Here is an 18,322-nt window from a genome sequence, read left to right as displayed (position 1 = left end):
TGGTATATTAAAATGATAAATGAATGCTGAGTTAGTGACATCTAGTGGACTAGTTTCACACAAAAAAAAACTGAAAAGTGAGTGATCAGTTGTCTTTTAATGATTATTTCATATGAATCCAACAGTTTTCAATTAAAAATAATCAAACACAAAGAAGTTTGGAATAAGTTTAGCCAGGTAGTGCGCCTCTTCCACCATTGTTGTTCACTTTGTATTTTGCATTGACTAACAGGGAGGGAAAAAACAAGGGAAAATGCAACGCTCCGCCCAGTGCTCGTAGATATCTGTTATACACGAAAGAGATTGCGCTACAATGATAAACAGCCTCGTATCTAGAGATAATTATTTGCTCGATATTTTACTCGTATCTCGAAATGCTCGTATGTAGAGGTACTACTGTATATTGTATGTACTTTCTCCATGATTAACTTTTGGTAATAATCCTCATTTGACAAAAGAAAATAAGTCTTGCATAGAGAGAATTCCATTTTTTTCTGCACTATCATCACAATGTAGGTTCAATAAATTAATGGCACAAGAGAGGAATTGATTTACAATTCCACACAAATGAAGGTTATATTGCACAAATAGCTCTGTCAATTTTCTCTAAAAGGTAAACTTTGTAATTAAAGAGTAGTAAAAGGGTTGAAATGGAGTCTCGTGGACGCTTTTGAGTGGACGCCTCTTTGTCTTGTCTGTCGGCCTTCGCTTCTTTCCTCGAAAGTCCTCCTTTTGAATGAGGCAACGCTTTGCGACAAGGGTCTCCAGGTGGGCTTTGTTGTGGGCGGCGAGCAGTTCTCTCCATATCAGAGTTTGGATTTTATTTATTTTTATTTTTTTTAAGAGATTGTGCACATCACTGGAAGAGTTGTGCTAGCCGTTTGATAAACGACCTGTGGTGGCATTTGGCTGACCATTTGCTCCTGAGGAATGGGATATGCCATTGCGTTGCTGCAAGAGAGGGAGATCATATGGAAACATGGTTGATTTGAAGACTCTTCAATTGTCTGTAGGAGAAAGTGCTTCCTTGTCCACGTGCCCTGAGGCTGGCTGGCTGTTGTCAATTAACACAAAAATGTCTGGCTGTTTGGGAACATTCTTAATTAGCCCTGCGAGAACAATTTTGCTGTAGAGTTTTGTATGAAAGTGCTTACGAGGGCACGGCTCTTCAATGTAGTGGTGAATCTCTTCCTTGTAACTATTTTTGTGTCAGTCAAACAAACATACCTGGTCACAAAGTACTGTGGCTGTAGTTCCTCACTTCTGGGCTGGAGAAAGTGGATGAGGTGAACCGACTGGTTGACCTGCGGATCGCAGCTCAGTAACCGATTGCAGTATTTTTGCAATGGCTGCAGGTAGTTCAGAGACTTGGTGATGCCATTCTTCTGCCCGCCATTAGCCGTCTTTGTCACTAGAAGTACAAACGACCCTCAGGTTAGTCTGATGGCCAACCCCTTTACCAATGTGATGAGCGACTACCTTTAAATTTCGGCACCATTCTTTCCGATCTTTTTGAGCTGCGAAATTCTTTCTTGAGCAATTTCTGCAATTGGATCCAGAATGACACGTTTAGCCGCAAAACAATCACTTGGGCAAACTCCAATTTCTTTTCACTTACATGCATTTTCTTGAAGTCCTCAACGGTCCTGTAAACCACAATTTCTTCCGCGTTCGACCAAAGCACTGAGGTGGAGTATATCTGGAAAAGGACGAGTCAGTTGCGCGTTCAGACTTTATGGTTTCGTATGGCAAGTGATAGGATTTCCCCCCTAAAAATCTGGAAAACCTACAATTTTCCTGTCCTTCTCCATGACTCCGGTTATCCGGATGTTCCTGGGGTATATCTGCGTCATGACTATTCCAAAGTACGACGTCTAACGCCAGCAACAGCGACTCTTGACGACGGCCACGTCCACTCAATCTTTGGTAGTGCGACACATAGATGTGTCTATGTGGCATTTATACGTTTTCGTCCTGCGCAGGTGTGGCAATCGGACACACAACTGCAGCACTTAGAACACAATTGGGAATAAATTATTGGTTGTAACACCTACTCTTGAACGAGGTGTGTTGAAAAAGTTCTTGAGAAAGTTGTCATGATGACTTGATAGATTGAAGTAAACAAAGTTTGATCGTGGAATGAATTTGACTTGTAGTTCAACACAACAACATGCTGTAACACATGATTGTTGTAATCTTCTAATAATTGTAATTTTTGCAATTTGTCAATTAATATCGTATAAACGACGCTATTTCAAATGAAGCTCAGATGAAACATGAAATAGAACATAATGATATTCTAATCATGTTGATTGATGAAAGTGTTTATGATACATTTTATTCAAATAATCATTAACTTAAAAGCTTTTATTTGACAACAAAACAATATACTTTTCTCATAAATTACTGTTTAATGTAAACCATGTATCAAAGTATAATAGGCCGATTTGAAAACTGTTAATTGTGATGAAAGCAGTTGGAGTCCCTCTGTTAATAACATACATCCCCTTTTTTAGAAATTGCGTCAATTCATATTAACAAAAGTGATCATTTACACTCCGCCTACTTTTGGCTCACCCCATACTGTGACTAACATAGCTATTAATTAGACACAATACTGTACAAGTATTCCTTTTGTTTTTGTCAATCTCTGTTAAACCTAACCTCTTCCTTAAACCAACAAAATATGCCCTTCATCTTTGCCAGATGTTTGGGGTCTCCTCCCTGCCCGTATCCATGACCACCAAACATTGTTTTGAGCCAAATAGCACATTGATCATTCCAGTGTTCCATTCCTGATTTTAGATATGGAGCAAACTCCTCAAAATTATTTCTTCTCCTATCAATTTTAATGTAATTATTAATCCATAATTCCGGCCATGAAAGATGATTTTACACTGCCATTTACGTTTAGCAATTGATTGCTGACTCCCCCGTTCAGATAACTAAATTCCCATACAGTATATCGAAAATATCTGATACATTAAAATAATAAATAAATACTGAGTTAGTGACATCTAGTGGAGTAGTTTCACAAAAAAATGGACAAGTCAGCGATCAGTTGTGTTTTAATGATAATTTCATATGAATCCAACACTTTTCAATTTGTAGTAATCAAATACCAAGAAGTTTGGAATTCTTTTTTATGTTTCCATAGAGATATTAACACTGCAAGTATTTTTTTTAATCTCCATCAAGTAACTTTGAGGTAGCCAACACTTTACTGCTTCTATTTGTCATTAGGGTTCAAAATATTTGCGCATGTCACCATTGTGCCTAAAATCTTCACCGCACAACTGGAATGTTATATCTAATCACTTTCTTCATCTTTCACAAAGGATTAAAAAAATATAGTATATTGTATGTACTTTCTCCATGATTAACTTTTGTTAATAATCCTCATTTGACAAAAGAAAATAAGTCTTTGCATAGAGAGAATTTCATTTTTTTTCTGCACCATCATCACAATGTAGGTTCAATAAATTAATGGCACAAGAGAGGAATTGATTTACAATTCCACACAAATGAAGGTTATATTGCACAAATAGCTCTGTCAATTTTCTCTAAAAACCACATTATAATGGCGCAGTAAACTTTGTAATTAAAGAGTAGTAAAAGGGTTGAAACGGAATCAAACCCTAGGCACAAATTAAAAAACGGACAACAGATCTCGCGGACGCTTTTGAGTTGACGCCTCTTTATCTTGTCCGTCGGCCTTCGCTTCTTTCCTCGAAAGTCCTCTGGAACGAGGCAACGCTTTGCCACGGGGGTCTCCGAGCGGGTTCCATTGTGGGTGGTGAGCAGTTCGCTCCACATCCGAGTTTGGAATTTTATTTGTTTTGTTTTTGGTTCTTTTTTTTTTTTAAGCGATTTTGCATCCCACTGGAAAAACCGGGCCAGCCTATGCGCCGGGCGCTCCTTGACAAACGCTCTCTCGTGGGGCGTTTTTCAGCGGAATTCATAAATGGGCATGCTGTGCTCACGGACGTGGCTCAGGTTTAGGGACTGATACCTGCAAGAGAGAGATTCAAACATGACAATAATGAATTGCAACGCTTCCTCCATAGATGACCTAACTTACCATTCCGAGCTCCTGTGGTAGTAGTAACCTTCAATGGTAGCGGTGGACTTTTGAAAGCAGATGTAGTAAAAGCCAGCAAACGATGCGCCGCTAATGTCTTTGATGGTGTGATCGGGGACTAGGAACTGCTCCTTTGGGTGCCAAAAAACAAACATTAGGATCAATGTGAGTGATTAGAAACCAGTGATTGGGACTGACCTTCCATCTCATGAAGATGTAATCACTGCGGTCCAGCGCCTCGTAGTCAAAGTCGTCCGAGTTGAAGCTTTTGGCTACTTTATAGAAAGGCTGAAATTTCCCCTGAGAAATGCAAAGTCAGACAAAAGTTTTTTTTAAAGTATTAAACTTCTTAGAAGACATTACGGGAGAATGGGAACACACCCAGTGCTTCCTGTCCACGTCCTCGTCCGCATCCCACTTCCTGGTTAAAAAAGGTCGCTTTCGACTTATGATTTCACCGGCAAAGAAGGTTGTGAGTGTTGGATACTCCTGCAAGTGCAAATTGGAAAAATAGTCTTTGAAATTTTATTCAAGTTGATGTTTTCTTCTCTCCTAATTCATCACCCTAAGAACGGTACACAATGTGGGAGTTGAATGCGGGTGCTGGTGGCTCAAGTAAACACTCCTCCAAGCTAAACCCAAATCTGCAACCTAACCTAACCTCACCACTTGGCTCCAACCCTTGAACATTCCACCCCACAAAGTATTGCATAATGAAATGGATACTCTTTATTGCCAAACTAAGGTCAAGTGTACACCCTGAAATGAGGGATTCACTGTCATCACATCATCTGTCCTCAGTCAAATCCCTTTAAATGGCTACGGCTGTTGTTACTACTCATTTACCTCAGTCAGGCCACTGATCTTCAGGTATCCACACAAATAAGAATCCTCTGGAGTCACATGCTGAAAAAACAAACAATTTTAGTGTGAATGATTGTCTGTTAACGCATTCTGTCATTGACACCGGTGGATGTCCATTCAAGATAAGCAGTATGTATAGAAAGTAGTACATTTTAAATTACTTGAATATTTTCACTCTGCTTTTACATTAGGATTTTACTTTTTCATACAATTTTATTATTTGCTCATTTCAGTTTGTTTTCCTTCTAAATTGTGTTATAATACATGAACATTAGTTGTACTTGTTATTATTGATGAAGCTAGAATTGAACAAAAAAGCTGCTTTAACTTCACCTCGTTTGTAAGTTCCATTTTTAAACCATAAAATAAGATTAGAATGACAAAATAAAACACCTGCTCATTCATAGAAAGTTACAACAACCAAAAATGCAACATTTTTGATTGACATGTCAAATGTCACACGAACTAGGTCACTATGTTAGTATGGAATTGACGTACTAGGCAAGCTACCTAGCAACTGAAGCTAAAAATAATATCATTGTAATGACAAGAGAAATATCCCAGATTCAAAGTTTGACATTTAACCTACCAGCAAAACGACATCTACGCCGTAAGCGTTCCCTTTGCTCTTCTGGTAGCCCCGAAATTGAGAGCCGCTGTATAGGAACGACGTGGCCACCCCCGGCTGCTGGCCGTTTATCGGGGCAGGGGGGATAAGAGAGCCCGGGGATGGGCAGGCCGCGTCGGCGGGAAGGCAGCACTCGGCCGGGACAGGCATGTCGAGTGGTAACGTTTCGCCGTCGGCTACCGTCATGAACTTTGGAGCAAGTCAATGGCTCCGGCCACCGGGGAGGGAGGGATCGCCGGCAGTGCAAAGTCCCCGAGATACAAAAGTTTAGACAATTTCCTTTTGACTGGCAACCTCAGCAAGAATGTGAATGGAGAGTTCCTTTTCTCCAAATCCGATTGGTCCAAATCGGTGGGTTGGGCCGCTCTTTTATTGGTTACTGTGTGACCAAAAAGCTTGCTGGGATGTGTAGTAAAATGACGAGATTTTACAGTCGCTGCTCAAAAAGGAATGACATCTTATGACATCAAATACACGTTCAATTAAAACATATTGTCTGGAAAATTATTTATAAAAATGTTTATTTCTGCTCTTCATTCATTCAGAAAAGATCAAACATATACATGAAATAAAATGTGCTTATAGTGTTATCATTCAGATTTGACTTAAGATTTTGGATATATATTTCTTTAAAAATACAAATAAGTTCCATTTATCTATCTACACATGTATTTATACATTCTGCTATAATGGCGACCACAACCAATCTAATGCATTCCTACTTCAATTCCTCCAGCCGTTCCCTCAAACAATCTGCATATCTGTGAATATCTGCAATCCGCATTCGGTTCCTCTTGAGCTCAGTGTCTTCAATCTGTACCCACATAAAAAAAATTATCAATCTGTAAAAGTTAAAATTAACATTTTGTGTAGTTTCAGTTTGGTACCCCTTTAATGAGGGCCACTTTCCAGGCTTCTGCACGGGTAACCATCTGAGTTTCCCTATCATTGATCGTTTGTAGATGGTTATCGTGACTGGCAGCCAGGGTGTCCATTACTGTGTTTTTGTCTAGAAACAGCTATAACATGTGGCGAAAGACAGGTATCAAAGTATATTATTAGTGTTTTTTTAATTTTTGCATTATATGTATTCATAAAGACTGTATACAACCTACCATTCTAACATCATCTGGCAAATCATCTTCACCTTCCCCCTTAGCCACCACTTCCAATGTAGTGACAGCAATTTTGGTAACTTGCTGATGATGGCTGTCCTCCAGCTCTCGACAATGTACAAATGTGCAATTGAGTTAAGTAAAAATGTCATATTTTTTGTTATGTTTACCCAACAACACTGCTTGGATGAAATGAAAAAGTGAATAGGAAGGATATATTCCTTGAGCAGTTTCACTGAAGCTGCCCGTCATTTCTGTTATGTTGCTGTCAAACTTTTTGATCGTTTCCTAGAAGAACCGTGACAGTTTACATTAAATTAGAATTTGAGAAAAGTTAGAAAACTGCACATACCTCCATGTAGCTGTAAAGTTGAAACTCCACTGCCATTAAGTTGAAACACATAACGTTGATTTCCTGACGGCAGATGTCCTTCTTGCTCTCAATTTCATCATCTGGGGCTTCTTGTAAGTCTTTAATTCTCTAAAAAAAAAAAGAAGACCTTCACGGATTTAATCACCAAAGAAATCTGCATCCAATTCCTGGTGCTAATAGAGATGAACAAAATAAAACTTAAACAAATTTAAAAAGAACTGACATTCGCAGTGGGTTACAACCAAGCTGCTATGCTCAGGCTAGTGTATATAGTTATTAGCCCCAAATTCATCAACATGGATATCTTGTATGACGTCTTTCAATGTAAATATCCCATATCAAAAAATGAACGCCTGTGGACTATGTTAATTAGTTGTGTCGAATTTATTTGGATTTACGACTTGGCCTGTTTTGCTTCATAAACTTAGAAGAAGTTAAACGACCCATCAGTGTTCAGACTGAGAACTTTTGCATGCAACTTTCCTATTGCAAAATAGGAATGTGTCAAGATTTTTGGTCCAGCTCACCTGCTTGTGTTTCAGCTGAAAATCCGCCAGTACTTTGGATGCTCTGGCCTGGCTATCGCTCACATCCGTCTGGTGTCGACTGAAGAATAACTTCACTTCGATATCTCTTCGCTTATGCTCAACCAAGCCCACTTCAAACAGCTGGTTGCACAGTTTTACCAGGTGAGTCTCGAACGTATACGCCAAAAAGTCAAGATTTTAAAACACATTTTCATTCCAAATTTACATCTGTGTTGGGTATCATGTCACGACAACAAAGGATATGCTTCAAGTAATTCATCCACTCCTGGTAGACAGCGTAGTTTGCTTAGCTCTGTATCATTTTGGATGAGGCTGGTGTACAGGTAGTCTCCATTTAACTGCTCCACAAAGGCATCCTTAATTCAAATAGAAAAATAAGATGTCAGGAATGGATTTGATGGAAAAACATTGTTGTGTTTATAGAATTCACCTCATGCATTTGGAGTATAGCTTCCTTTTTTTGCTTTTCTTTCTCAGCTTGTTCCGCCTGATGCTCGCCTTGATTCATCTCCTCAATGTCCAGATTATACTTTGCAGATGCCCTAGTTCTCTTCAAATACAGTGAAAAATTGAAATAATTTTAGAAATGCAAAAAAATTCGGATTTCACACAAAAAAAATGTGTACATGTCCTTTTCGATAATGATAAATTGGCTGAGATTTGTCCCAAAACACTTCACATTTTACTCACTATATCCTCATTAAGAAATATTTTGTTCAGGAACTTCAGTTGTTGGAAATAGGCAGCGAGGAAAAGGGTGTATTTTTCCTCATTGTTCTCCTCAGGAATCGGATTTCCATCAATATTAAGGGTGAAGAGTTTCTTGAACTTGCACAGATAGACCACCTACAAGTGCAGAAGGAGACATGTCTCAAGAGTTAGGAAAGCACTTTTAATCTATTTTCTTTCTTTCAACAATGTGACTGTTTAGTTACATTGTTTAGTTGATTGATTTTGTTGTTTGCAATGCTTAATACGGTGAGTTCCACCAGGTTGTCCATGTTTTCCAGGAGAGAAATTCGATTGTTGGACAAATTCAGCACTTCCATCTTCTTTAGATTATTCAGACCTTCAATTTTCTTGATGTTGTTGAATGACAGATCTGCAAAACAAATCAGAAATAAGAAATATTTGACTCTATGGTAAACATCCTTGGATCTACTTTAAAAAATATCCCACTTTACATTGGAATTCAACAAAATAGTTGTTTCATTGTTTACACTTGAACGCTTTTCTTACTGAGCCATGTCAGGTTAACCAGATGGTCCAGTGATTCTATCTTCTTGATGAAATTGTTGTTCAGATTTAACTTGGTCAATGTTGAAAACTCCCACAAGTGGTCAATCTTCTGTATGTCTTGGGATGAAAAACATTATTTCATCTGACACATTCAACACCAGAAATTCTGGGTTTTTCATACTCACTACTATACTCCAGACTTAAACGTCGGGCTTCGTCAAAGAGGATTCCTTCGCTCTTGGCAATGTATTCAGCTTGATCTTTCAGACCTTGCTCAAGTACGGCCTCCTGTAAAATCTCATCTTCTATGTAAATGGGGTTTTTATCATGATAACCGCTTACGTTTGATGATTCCTTGCTGCCATACATGACTTTATGTTACAACCTGATTAAAAAAAAGACATCCCATTATTATACTGGTACTATCGTTATCTATACTAGCAAAGGATATACATACCGGAAAAGCAAGATTATATTTTTGTAAGAAAAACATCAAATTCAGATTCCTCTTTTCAATGTTTACGCCCTGTCACATAGCAACCGTGTGTTGCATTCAAGTACACTCGGAAATAACCTCATACGTCAATGTAACATGTCATTTTTTGGGGAAGCTCATACGTAAACTTTCCAAGCAGCTGTTTTTGAAAGTATTTCTAGTAATAATAATAATTATGTAACAAGTCGAAACCCTTGCGATTTGTTTACGTGGATGAAAATGCACAATGATAGCGTGTGATGCTCATATGACTGACAGGATTGTGAGCAATAGGCGTCTATGTTTTTCAGTGAAATTGTCCAATAGGAATGCATTGAAGGCGGGGCTTAGGAGTTTTGCCTCTGGGCCTCCCCTTGTCAATCTCATCGCATTTTATCTTGTTAAAATGGAGTTTTTACTTGGAAATCCGTACAGCACTCCCGTGGGACAACGTGTAGGTAAGTCTATACTATATTTCTATATTTTTTTAAATGACGGATTTATAATATTCTATGCATAAGACGCGGACAAACATTTTGATGAGTTCCACCAGTGAAAATAGCGAGCTAGCATCCCTGATGCAAACGTCATCTAATTGGAATGAGCTTCTAGAAAATATTTTTTCCCATTCCTCAACATAACTTTCAATGTATTTACTTTATAAGATTGCTATAATGACTGCATTTATGGAAAGAGATGTGCAAGGAATAGCTTCGATTTATGAAAGTTTATGAATGTAAATATGCTCATTGATGTGCTGTTTCTCATCAAAAGAAATCAAAATCAATCTCTAAGATTGAGTGTAAATAAGGATAATATCAAACACGGTTAATAGGTTTTTATGGTCAATATGTTCATATTTTTTTTTAGATATGAACGCTTACGCTTACTTACTAACAAAACAATACAACCTTGTAACAAGATTTTTTTCAGTACATGTTGGAGGATAAAACATGATGTGCATTTTATTTTGAAAATGACATGAATAAAGTACAAAGTAAATGTTCTCCCTTCTGGGTGTGAGCCAGATAATCAAGTAGAAGAGATCAAGCTAGATTTCATTTGCTTAATCCAGTGCGCCTAAGCATCCCTCAGTTTTTTTCCAAGAAGTCCATGGCCGACCTTCACATTTACTATTATTACATCCCTTAAAACTACTTAAGAAATAGAACATGACTTTTTAAAATCTATCCAGCACCAACTCATAATTGTCAAAACAAATGAAAATCTGTTCTCTTTTTCATCTTCCAGAGAGGGCCACAGACGGAAGCCTCCAGAATGACGACTGGGGCCTTAACATGGAGATATGTGACATCATAAATGAGACCGATGAAGGGTGAGTTGAGAAAACAAACCACCGGGGCATTTAAAGTGGACAGTGTAGTATTCATGGAAAGAATTCTGCTTCTCGTGCCCACGTCGCTTTGTCACGGGGCTTTCTTTCTTTTAACTGGCTGACTCGAACGATCGTTTACACGCACTACAAGTCGTCCTTTGTCTGTTTTTGAGGTGTCATGGAATGTACTTCCCTCTCTATTTACTTCTAATGCGACTGCCCAAATGCAAATATCACTTCCTAAGTTTAATAAATCACCCTAATATTGTATGCTTCAACAAGAATGTTGAAAAAGCTTCCTTTATTTTTCCCCCCAATGCTCTTCTATTCGCCTTCTTTTCGCATTACTCATTTGTACAAACAGTCATTGTCAACGCTCGCTATTCAAGACCAGTCACAGAATGCCAATGTTTCACCAGATAGAGTTTACTGGTGAGGTCGTGATTTCCAGTTGATTCTAGAAGGGAAAATGAATGAAAATGAAATAGTGCAGGGTAAAGGAATCATGGAGTGGTGCATTATAGCACATTAAGTCTCATCTGCAATGCCGAAAAAGTCGAGTCTGTGCCAAGCTGGACTCTTCACGCATGCACGGTGGCGATGTCGCCTTAAGGGAAAAAAACTGAAGACCAGATGGCGAGTTTTGGTTCGACTCCATCACAGTCGCGTGCCTCCACTGACAGACAAATGGTCATTTGTTTTATCACCTTCCGAAAAATCTGAATGTTTCAATGTATTCCTTTTCACTTTAGACCCAAGGATGCCATGAAAGCGCTGAAGAAACGACTCGGCAGCAACAAAAATTACAGAGAAGTCATGTTAGCGCTAACGGTAAATCACTTCAATCCAAAAAAAAAAAAGATTTGCTCCTATTAATCTTTGCCAACTGCTTTAGGTGGTGGAGACATGCGTGAAGAACTGCGGCCACAGATTTCATGTTCAAGTCGCCAACAGAGACTTTATCGATGGAGTTTTGGTCAAAATCATCTCCCCTAAAGTCAATCCTCCAACCATTGTGCAAGAAAAAGTACTGTCGCTTATACAGGTATGGACTGTCATCATATTGCAATTTTATTTGATACTAGGAAGTGGAATATTTGAAAGAAAAACGACCTTAGCGATCTCCCATAGATAATTTTTGGGGGGATTGTAGTTAAAAGTCAATGTGCCATTGGAAATGAATAGCTTTTTTTATACTGGATGTTCCTTTGTGTGAGGCTTGGGCTGATGCCTTCCGAAGCAGTCCTGATCTTACTGGTGTGGTCCACGTCTATGAAGAACTGAAGAGGAAGGGTATAGAGTTCCCTATGGCAGATTTAGATGCACTCTCCCCCATCCACACTCCCCAGCGGGTAAAAAAAAATCAGACTAAAAAAAATCCTTTTTGCAGAATTTCACATATTAAAAGTTGGTATTTCTCTATACAGGGCACGCCTGAGGTGGACCCCGCCATGATGAAATACTTGGCCCCTGCAAACACTGTTGCATCTCCCAAACATGCCACAAACTCACCTGTCAATCAGGTTTCACCACAAGGACCCATCACAGCAACTCCAGAACAGGTGTCGTACATTTGAATTCTAACCTTTGTCAATTGCTGCTTTTCTAAAATTGATGTTTGTGTTTTTTTTTTCTTACCTAATTTTGCCCCAGGTGGCCCGCTTAAGAAGCGAATTAGACGTAGTGAGGGGCAACGTTAAAGTTTTGTCGGAGATGCTCACCGAGCTGGTTCCAGGCCAGGAAGCTAGATCTGATCTAGAACTGCTCCAGGTTTGATGAATTATGAAAAATTTGGAAACTGTCTCTTTTTCCTAATTAATCCATTCATTGCAATTGACAGACATCAGATCCATTTTACCTTACTTTTTGATTTAACTCTAGTAGAGCCAATGATTCTGCAAAATAAGAAAAAAAAGAGAGAAAAAACTGCCCGTGTAGTAATGCATGTTATCCACCGGAGGGAGTAATGGACTAAGAACTTTTTTTTATTCTCCATCAAGTTCATCATAATGTTACCTGTTGACTTTAAATAGCTGAATTCATCCTTTTCGACAGCCTCACCTCGAAGGCTCAAACTAATCAACCAATCATTGACTCAACCCTTCCCATTTAGGAGCTCCACAGGACATGCAGAGCAATGCAACAGCGTGTCGTTGAGCTGATTTCCCGCGTGTCCAATGAGGAAGTGACCGAAGATTTGCTGCACGTCAACGACGACCTCAACAACATATTCCTTCGTTACGAAAGGTGCGCTCCTTCTAATGCCATTTCTATGTAAAGAAAAAAAAATGCTGTGAAATGAATTGCATCATTGTGCTGCTTCCAGGTATGAAAGATACAGGGCAAGTGCTCAAAAGAAAGGGGTGAGTAGTGTTGACATTAGCTTCTCGGAATGCCTCCATAGTCAACTTCAGCTTTTGAATATTTGCGAGTTGACTGTGCTCTTATGATATTTTCACGATCTGGAATTGGGATACAAGGCCAAGTTTGCAGTCTATTGTTTGGATGTGTATTTATTTGTCACTTTGCCATGTTGGGATGGGCATCTTTCGTCGCATTGCTGTTTGGATTTGCCTTCTGTTGATCAGTGGGCATACTTGGGTCTGGATTTGTATTGTGACTCACTGGTGATTATGGCTTTTCAGATTGTAGATGCCACCGCAGATGACAACCTGATAGATTTGGGTCCCGCTTCGCCTGCAGTGGTCGCATCCGGCCCACCACCTCACAGGACCGCCGGAGCCACCGCTGCCGCCTCCCCGGCGCGGCAGCCTGGAGAAGCCTCGCTGTCCTCTGCAATGGCCGGTCTTGGTAGGAAAATTCACTGCCATGATGATAAGTTTGATAGTCATGTGTGGATGTCACGTTTTTGATTGTACAATGGCGTTATGGACCAATCATTGGCCAATTGATTATCCAATAAATCAAAATCTACTGTTAAGCTAATTGATTTGACACATTCTCTTTACTTTTTCACTCTGACTTTTCAATTTTTTTTTCCAGATGTCAAACCTACAAGTCAAAACCAAGACAACTTTGACATGTTTGCCCATACTCGTAGCTGCTCACTGGCCGAGCAGCGCAAAAAGTAGGTTGGCCTGATTTGGAAAGATTTTAGACATTAAAATCAGAAACAAAACTGTAAAGTATTCTTATACTATTGAATACAAGTCTGTGATGGAATTCTATCTGGTAGGCTAATTTGGCTAAATTAACTCTAGACACGACCTTGAATCGTAACCAACTGTAATGATGTTTTTATGTTTTTGTAAGCCGATAGAAGGAAACAAAGTAACAATTGGCCAATGGTTCTTCTCTGTGTTTTTGTATGTGTGGTTAACAGTGTCAAATATGAAGATCCTCAGGCTCTGGGTGGTCTGGCTTCAGCATTGGATGTCAGACAGCACAACACGGGGGTGGTAAGTGCCATGTTGTCGACCATGTTGGATCATTTTGCACCCTCACCCAGTATCAAATAATTAAGTATTTTCATAATAGTCCAATTGTTTACAGACATAGTGTATTTTTTGTAGGATGGTGCAGAACATAAGTTGTAGCCCCAAAAATAGGGCACCTAAAAACTGTCTTCTTCTCAACAGTAAATATCTCTGATTATTTCATAGTATAAATGTGATGGGCAAAGGTCATTGGTTGCAATTGATGGTGCATTTTCAGCCAGGCCCTCCCACTCAAAATCGATTGGACGTCTAGCACTGTCAATGTCAGCACTTTACTTAATCATTTAATCAAATACAAACAGTGCCAAGCAAACGCCCACTTTATCGCCAAATTCTCATTCTTTTTCCCCCACTTATTTAAATCTTCCCGTCTTTTTTTTCTTTGTCTTTTCCCCCCTGAGCAAATTTGACTTGGCTTTCTGTGCTGTGTCCTGTTTTCTGGAGAGTAAGGTGTATTTCTGTTGTCGATTCAGCTGAGGTTAGAAGGGGATGATAACCCAGCAGATCAGGAGCTGCCCATAGACAGCTGGCTTATCACTCAAGGAATGGTGAGGACTCCATCATTAGTGTGTCCTCCTAATCCTCCATTCGCCATCCGCTACCCATCATCACCCTCACGCCACTCTTTCCTTCAAAAAAACCCTCAGAAGCATTAGTTCCCCTTTTTCATACCTAATACGGGTGTTGTACTCAGTTATTGGGTAATATGATAAGCCACACATTCAAGTTAATATTTATGGAATTTGGCTTTGCTTTTTTAGCTGCGGCGGCTATTTGGGAATTATTGCAGATGGCGTGGCTGGCTTTGTGCCAACTTTGGTGTTAAATATTTAACTTGGCAAGACTGTGTTTGGTCAGACATTCATTTTCCTGCATGGTTTTAAATCAGTCTTTATTTCGGATGCATTCAAATTACATTTCTATAAAGTATATGCCAAAAGTATTCTCCATATTGCCCAACTGCTGTTGTACTTAATTGACATAACTGCAAAACTGAATGATAACATGAACTATTTTGGATGAAGAAATATCCAATCCATTTATACTGGAATGTCAAAATGGATTGGACATCTAATGCAATCAATCTACGCATTCAGTATAAATACTATTTGACTTTAACTACCACAACACATACTCTGTGAGTATTATATGTATATTATACTTATTTACTGTTAAAAATGGACAGATCTATCTTATTTCAGAAGCATGCTGAAATGCATTAATAAAAACCTAATATACAAATTAGATATTAAACAACACCAACCTCATTTGTCCTACTCTAATCTGACATTAACTAACTTATCAACTAACACTATATTTGGAACATTGTTAGTAAAGTGACAATGGAAATGAGTGTTTCTAGTCTTGTTTCCCCTCTTTTGAAACCCACCATCCACATTTGTAAACATCCATATTTTGCCCTAGGTAGGCCACAATTATACCATTTTTTGTACACCATAAATAGTCAACTTGACATAATATAAGGCTTTAATGAAATTCTCTCAAGGTCACGCCAACGCCATCCAGCGTCACATCTCTATCTGTGTGTAGTATTTGTGTGTGCACTTGAGTTGTGCCCTTGCATTCCCCTGCTTTTCTCCTCCAATCCATCTCTTAATAAGGTTGAAGCGATTTGCTAATTCCCTAATGATGTGGAATAATTACCACCGCTGCGTGACATTAGGCGGCAGCTGTTAGCCCGTGTCAACGTCGGGGAGCTAATGAGAAAACACTCAACCTGGGAACTCTTGTTCTTGAGGTCAGCGAATTGTCACACAGCCATAATAGTACAGTTTTCAGATCGGAAGCTCGACCTTTTTTAATGGTTTTTCTCCTTCCTATCTTACATTTTTTTTTAAATTTCTTGTTTATGTGCTTGTATTTTGTGCCGTGTGGCTTTTGTTTGGGGGGCTGTTCCCTGTGTTCATGGCTTTGCTTTGTAGATCCCAGTTTCGCAGTCCTCTGTCATGGATGACATAGAGGAATGGCTCTGTGCTGATGTGGTGAGATTTGATTTACTTTGATTTCAATTCTTTTCTTTCCCCTCACTCTTTTTACTATTATTTTTACTCATCTCCCCCCCCCCCAAAAAAACAATACATAGTTTTTCTTAACATCAGATTTCTTGGTAGTCATACTAACCTCACTTCTTTTCCACCAATGACTCACATCACAGATGAGTGTGTGAATGATAATACAGTAAATAATACTACATTTTATTGCCAAGTACTCTAAATGTCCAACTAATGATGGTCAAAACAGAAAAAATACACAAGCTGCTATTGACAACAATCCCATATGTTTGAACAGGCAAGTTTCTATACTAAACTTTATAAACCCTTGTTTTAAATTTCAAATTTCCAGAGAGGCGACACTCGACTGGATGAAGGCGTAACCAGCGAAGGTAAACCAAAGCATCTTTTCTTCATCTAAGAAACAGCTTTTTCTTTAAAGACTTTTCTGTTTCTGTCAGAGTTTGATAAATTTCTGGCGGAGCGAGCCAAGACCTCAGACACGTCTCCCCCCGGTGATGAGCCCCCTCATCCTGCCCGCGCACCCACCGGCTCTCACAAGAAACAAGAACGGACGGAAGATGCCCTCTTTGCCTTGTAAGCTCCCTATTTAGTCATTTAAAGTGGGATGTAGTAACGCCTTACTTTATATTTATAATGCGCCACCACATTCAATATATGTTCCTGATTGCTAATGGGCTAATTGCTAATATCTGCATTTTCTCTTTTAATTTAAATAGTTTTAACTGAGCTCATTGAATGTTTTTGTCCCTAGTATTAATGTTACCGTAAAGTGGAGTGTGCAATCCTGCCAACTATAAAATGCATTGAATCATAATTGGCTTTTATGCTAATCAAAAAATACATGTTACGTTGTTATTAGTTTTGTTTAGAAGAGCTCAGAAATAATAGAATTATTACCGTCCATCATTTTGTAAGTATGCACTCTGAAGCAAAGGAAAAAACTCAGTGTTTTTCTGTTTCAAAGATGGTTTATATTTTTTTACGTAAAAGAAATTAATATTTTGAATTACATAATTATGCTTTTAACGTTTTTTTTGTTTAACTCATGGGCTGCAATTGATGACAATAGATGTCCAATTTGTTTTGACTGGGAGGGTTGGCAGCGATCATTGATTAGTATTTCAAATATTTGATATGTATTGCTTTCAGCAGCAGCCAATAAGTGATAAGTTATTTATAGGCTGGAATAGGAAGGATGATTTCAACGTATAACACTTAATTATTGTCCATAACTACTTAATGGCATTTCCAAGTACATCATTGGTTAATTATTATATAAAACAAAAAAAGTTTTTCTTTATTGTGCTATGCAGAAAAAAGGCCAATGTATGCATATTGTCTTCCACTTATAGCATATGCATTTGTAGCATTTGTTTTTATTGATAGCGCAATTAATACTTATTTTATTGTTGTTTTTAATCATTTATATGTCTTGGGATTTTTAAAAATGTCTTAAATCCCAGAGATTTTATTTTTCTGGTTTGTTCGAATGTTGCACTGCACTAATGTATATAGTATTAATTTTTTTCTTCAACTTAAGACCAAAAATGCTTGTTAATCAAATGTAGTGTTGTCCAGATTTTTGACTGGATCTGTTATTGAGCTGTAGACACATTTGCCTACATAATCTGGATAACTTTAAGCTATTTAATGACATTTTTTGCGCTTTAACATTATTTTATACACCCAGTATTGACCAAAGTGAGCGAGCGGTCACTTATGTAACAATCATTGTGTAAACTGTTTGCAAACAAGCAAAACGTGTGACCTGAGGTCATTTAAAACAGCGATTAATGTTGTGGATACTGACTAGTATCAAATTTCAGGCTCTGTGACAGAGAAATTAACATAACGATACATTTATTTTTGTGTTTTTGAACATTCTGTTCCTCTTTATCTGCCATCGCTGACTATCACAACTTTGTGAGACTTAATCCACACTTGTAACTGCCCAATAAACACGTGAGTCCGCTACCTCACATGATTTGTGCTTATTTAAGAAAATCTTGTTAAAACCATCTTTGTTAAAAAGTTGGGAGCTGTCCTATTCTCACCATGTTATAATATGAACAGTAAGTTAAAGTTGAAGATACCGTAATACTGCATACTTTGGGCTGTTTTTAGTGTTCGGTACAAGTGGAGAAATTCAAAAAAGGAATATCCTCCCAC

General features: G+C 38.5%; 4 protein-coding genes across 10 annotated transcripts; 1 reads left to right on the top strand and 3 right to left on the bottom strand.

Annotated features, from left to right (window-relative positions):
* Positions 1–357: 357 nt before the first annotated feature.
* LOC144208306 (NADPH oxidase organizer 1-like) lies at positions 358–1,923 on the bottom strand. The gene is made up of 5 exons (XM_077734080.1): positions 1,791–1,923; positions 1,619–1,699; positions 1,480–1,543; positions 1,228–1,411; positions 358–951 (listed from the first exon to the last, which is right to left on the bottom strand). The coding sequence occupies exons 1-5, from the start codon at positions 1,851–1,853 to the stop codon at positions 840–842; spliced, it is 504 nt and encodes a 167-aa protein (XP_077590206.1). The 5' UTR covers positions 1,854–1,923; the 3' UTR covers positions 358–839.
* A 1,127-nt stretch (positions 1,924–3,050) lies between these two features.
* On the bottom strand, positions 3,051–5,926 carry gid4 (GID complex subunit 4 homolog). Its single transcript, XM_077734079.1, has 6 exons — positions 5,535–5,926; positions 4,928–4,987; positions 4,463–4,570; positions 4,280–4,381; positions 4,082–4,212; positions 3,051–4,012 (listed from the first exon to the last, which is right to left on the bottom strand). Exons 1-6 carry the CDS (start codon positions 5,757–5,759, stop codon positions 3,949–3,951), a joined length of 690 nt encoding a protein of 229 aa, XP_077590205.1. The 5' UTR covers positions 5,760–5,926; the 3' UTR covers positions 3,051–3,948.
* Positions 5,927–6,080: 154 nt separating this feature from the next.
* On the bottom strand, positions 6,081–9,564 carry drc3 (dynein regulatory complex subunit 3). Its single transcript, XM_077734704.1, has 13 exons — positions 9,306–9,564; positions 9,034–9,233; positions 8,849–8,965; positions 8,545–8,711; positions 8,300–8,455; positions 8,040–8,159; positions 7,854–7,965; positions 7,589–7,764; positions 7,041–7,169; positions 6,906–6,976; positions 6,689–6,812; positions 6,461–6,592; positions 6,081–6,387 (listed from the first exon to the last, which is right to left on the bottom strand). Exons 2-13 carry the CDS (start codon positions 9,215–9,217, stop codon positions 6,292–6,294), a joined length of 1,584 nt encoding a protein of 527 aa, XP_077590830.1. The 5' UTR covers positions 9,218–9,233; positions 9,306–9,564; the 3' UTR covers positions 6,081–6,291.
* A 108-nt stretch (positions 9,565–9,672) lies between these two features.
* On the top strand, positions 9,673–17,197 carry tom1l2a (target of myb1 like 2 membrane trafficking protein a). 7 transcript variants are annotated; one of them, XM_077735225.1, is made up of 16 exons: positions 9,673–9,781; positions 10,575–10,659; positions 11,412–11,490; positions 11,555–11,704; positions 11,877–12,011; positions 12,087–12,221; positions 12,313–12,429; positions 12,773–12,906; positions 12,986–13,022; positions 13,305–13,470; positions 13,663–13,747; positions 14,003–14,078; positions 14,591–14,665; positions 16,061–16,120; positions 16,482–16,521; positions 16,591–17,197. In XM_077735225.1, the coding sequence occupies exons 1-16, from the start codon at positions 9,730–9,732 to the stop codon at positions 16,728–16,730; spliced, it is 1,566 nt and encodes a 521-aa protein (XP_077591351.1). In that variant the 5' UTR covers positions 9,673–9,729; the 3' UTR covers positions 16,731–17,197. The 7 variants fall into 7 exon arrangements, with proteins under 7 accessions (XP_077591351.1, XP_077591354.1, XP_077591349.1 ...); XM_077735228.1 differs by lacking the exon at positions 14,591–14,665; XM_077735223.1 differs by having other exon boundaries at positions 11,877–12,221.
* The last annotated feature ends 1,125 nt before the right edge of the window (positions 17,198–18,322 follow it).

The sequence above is a fragment of the Stigmatopora nigra genome, chromosome 15, assembly GCF_051989575.1.
Source record: "Stigmatopora nigra isolate UIUO_SnigA chromosome 15, RoL_Snig_1.1, whole genome shotgun sequence".
In the NCBI taxonomy this organism is placed as follows: Eukaryota; Metazoa; Chordata; class Actinopteri; order Syngnathiformes; family Syngnathidae; genus Stigmatopora; species Stigmatopora nigra.
This window is presented reverse-complemented; position numbering and strand designations above follow the sequence as displayed.

Bases quoted from the DNA above. Each gene is read 5' to 3' on its own strand.
- LOC144208306 (XM_077734080.1), bottom strand. From the start codon at position 1,853: ATGACGCAGATATACCCCAGGAACATCCGGATAACCGGAGTCATGGAG. The intron at 1,544-1,618 runs GTAAGTGAAAAG...ATCCAATTGCAG, and splicing joins AGGACTTCAAGAAAATGCAT to AAATTGCTCAAGAAAGAATT. The intron at 1,412-1,479 runs GTAGTCGCTCAT...TTGTACTTCTAG, and splicing joins AATGGTGCCGAAATTTAAAG to TGACAAAGACGGCTAATGGC.
- gid4 (XM_077734079.1), bottom strand. From the start codon at position 5,759: ATGACGGTAGCCGACGGCGAAACGTTACCACTCGACATGCCTGTCCCG. The intron at 4,571-4,927 runs GTAAATGAGTAG...TTGCACTTGCAG, and splicing joins AGATCAGTGGCCTGACTGAG to GAGTATCCAACACTCACAAC. The intron at 4,013-4,081 runs GTAAGTTAGGTC...TCTCTCTTGCAG, and splicing joins TACCACAGGAGCTCGGAATG to GTATCAGTCCCTAAACCTGA.
- drc3 (XM_077734704.1), bottom strand. From the start codon at position 9,217: ATGTATGGCAGCAAGGAATCATCAAACGTAAGCGGTTATCATGATAAA. The intron at 8,966-9,033 runs GTGAGTATGAAA...TTTCATCCCAAG, and splicing joins TTTAAGTCTGGAGTATAGTA to ACATACAGAAGATTGACCAC. The intron at 6,593-6,688 runs GTAGGTTGTATA...CACATGTTATAG, and splicing joins TGCCAGATGATGTTAGAATG to CTGTTTCTAGACAAAAACAC.
- tom1l2a (XM_077735223.1), top strand. From the start codon at position 9,730: ATGGAGTTTTTACTTGGAAATCCGTACAGCACTCCCGTGGGACAACGT. The intron at 12,222-12,312 runs GTGTCGTACATT...ATTTTGCCCCAG, and splicing joins TCACAGCAACTCCAGAACAG to GTGGCCCGCTTAAGAAGCGA. The intron at 13,023-13,304 runs GTGAGTAGTGTT...ATGGCTTTTCAG, and splicing joins CAAGTGCTCAAAAGAAAGGG to ATTGTAGATGCCACCGCAGA.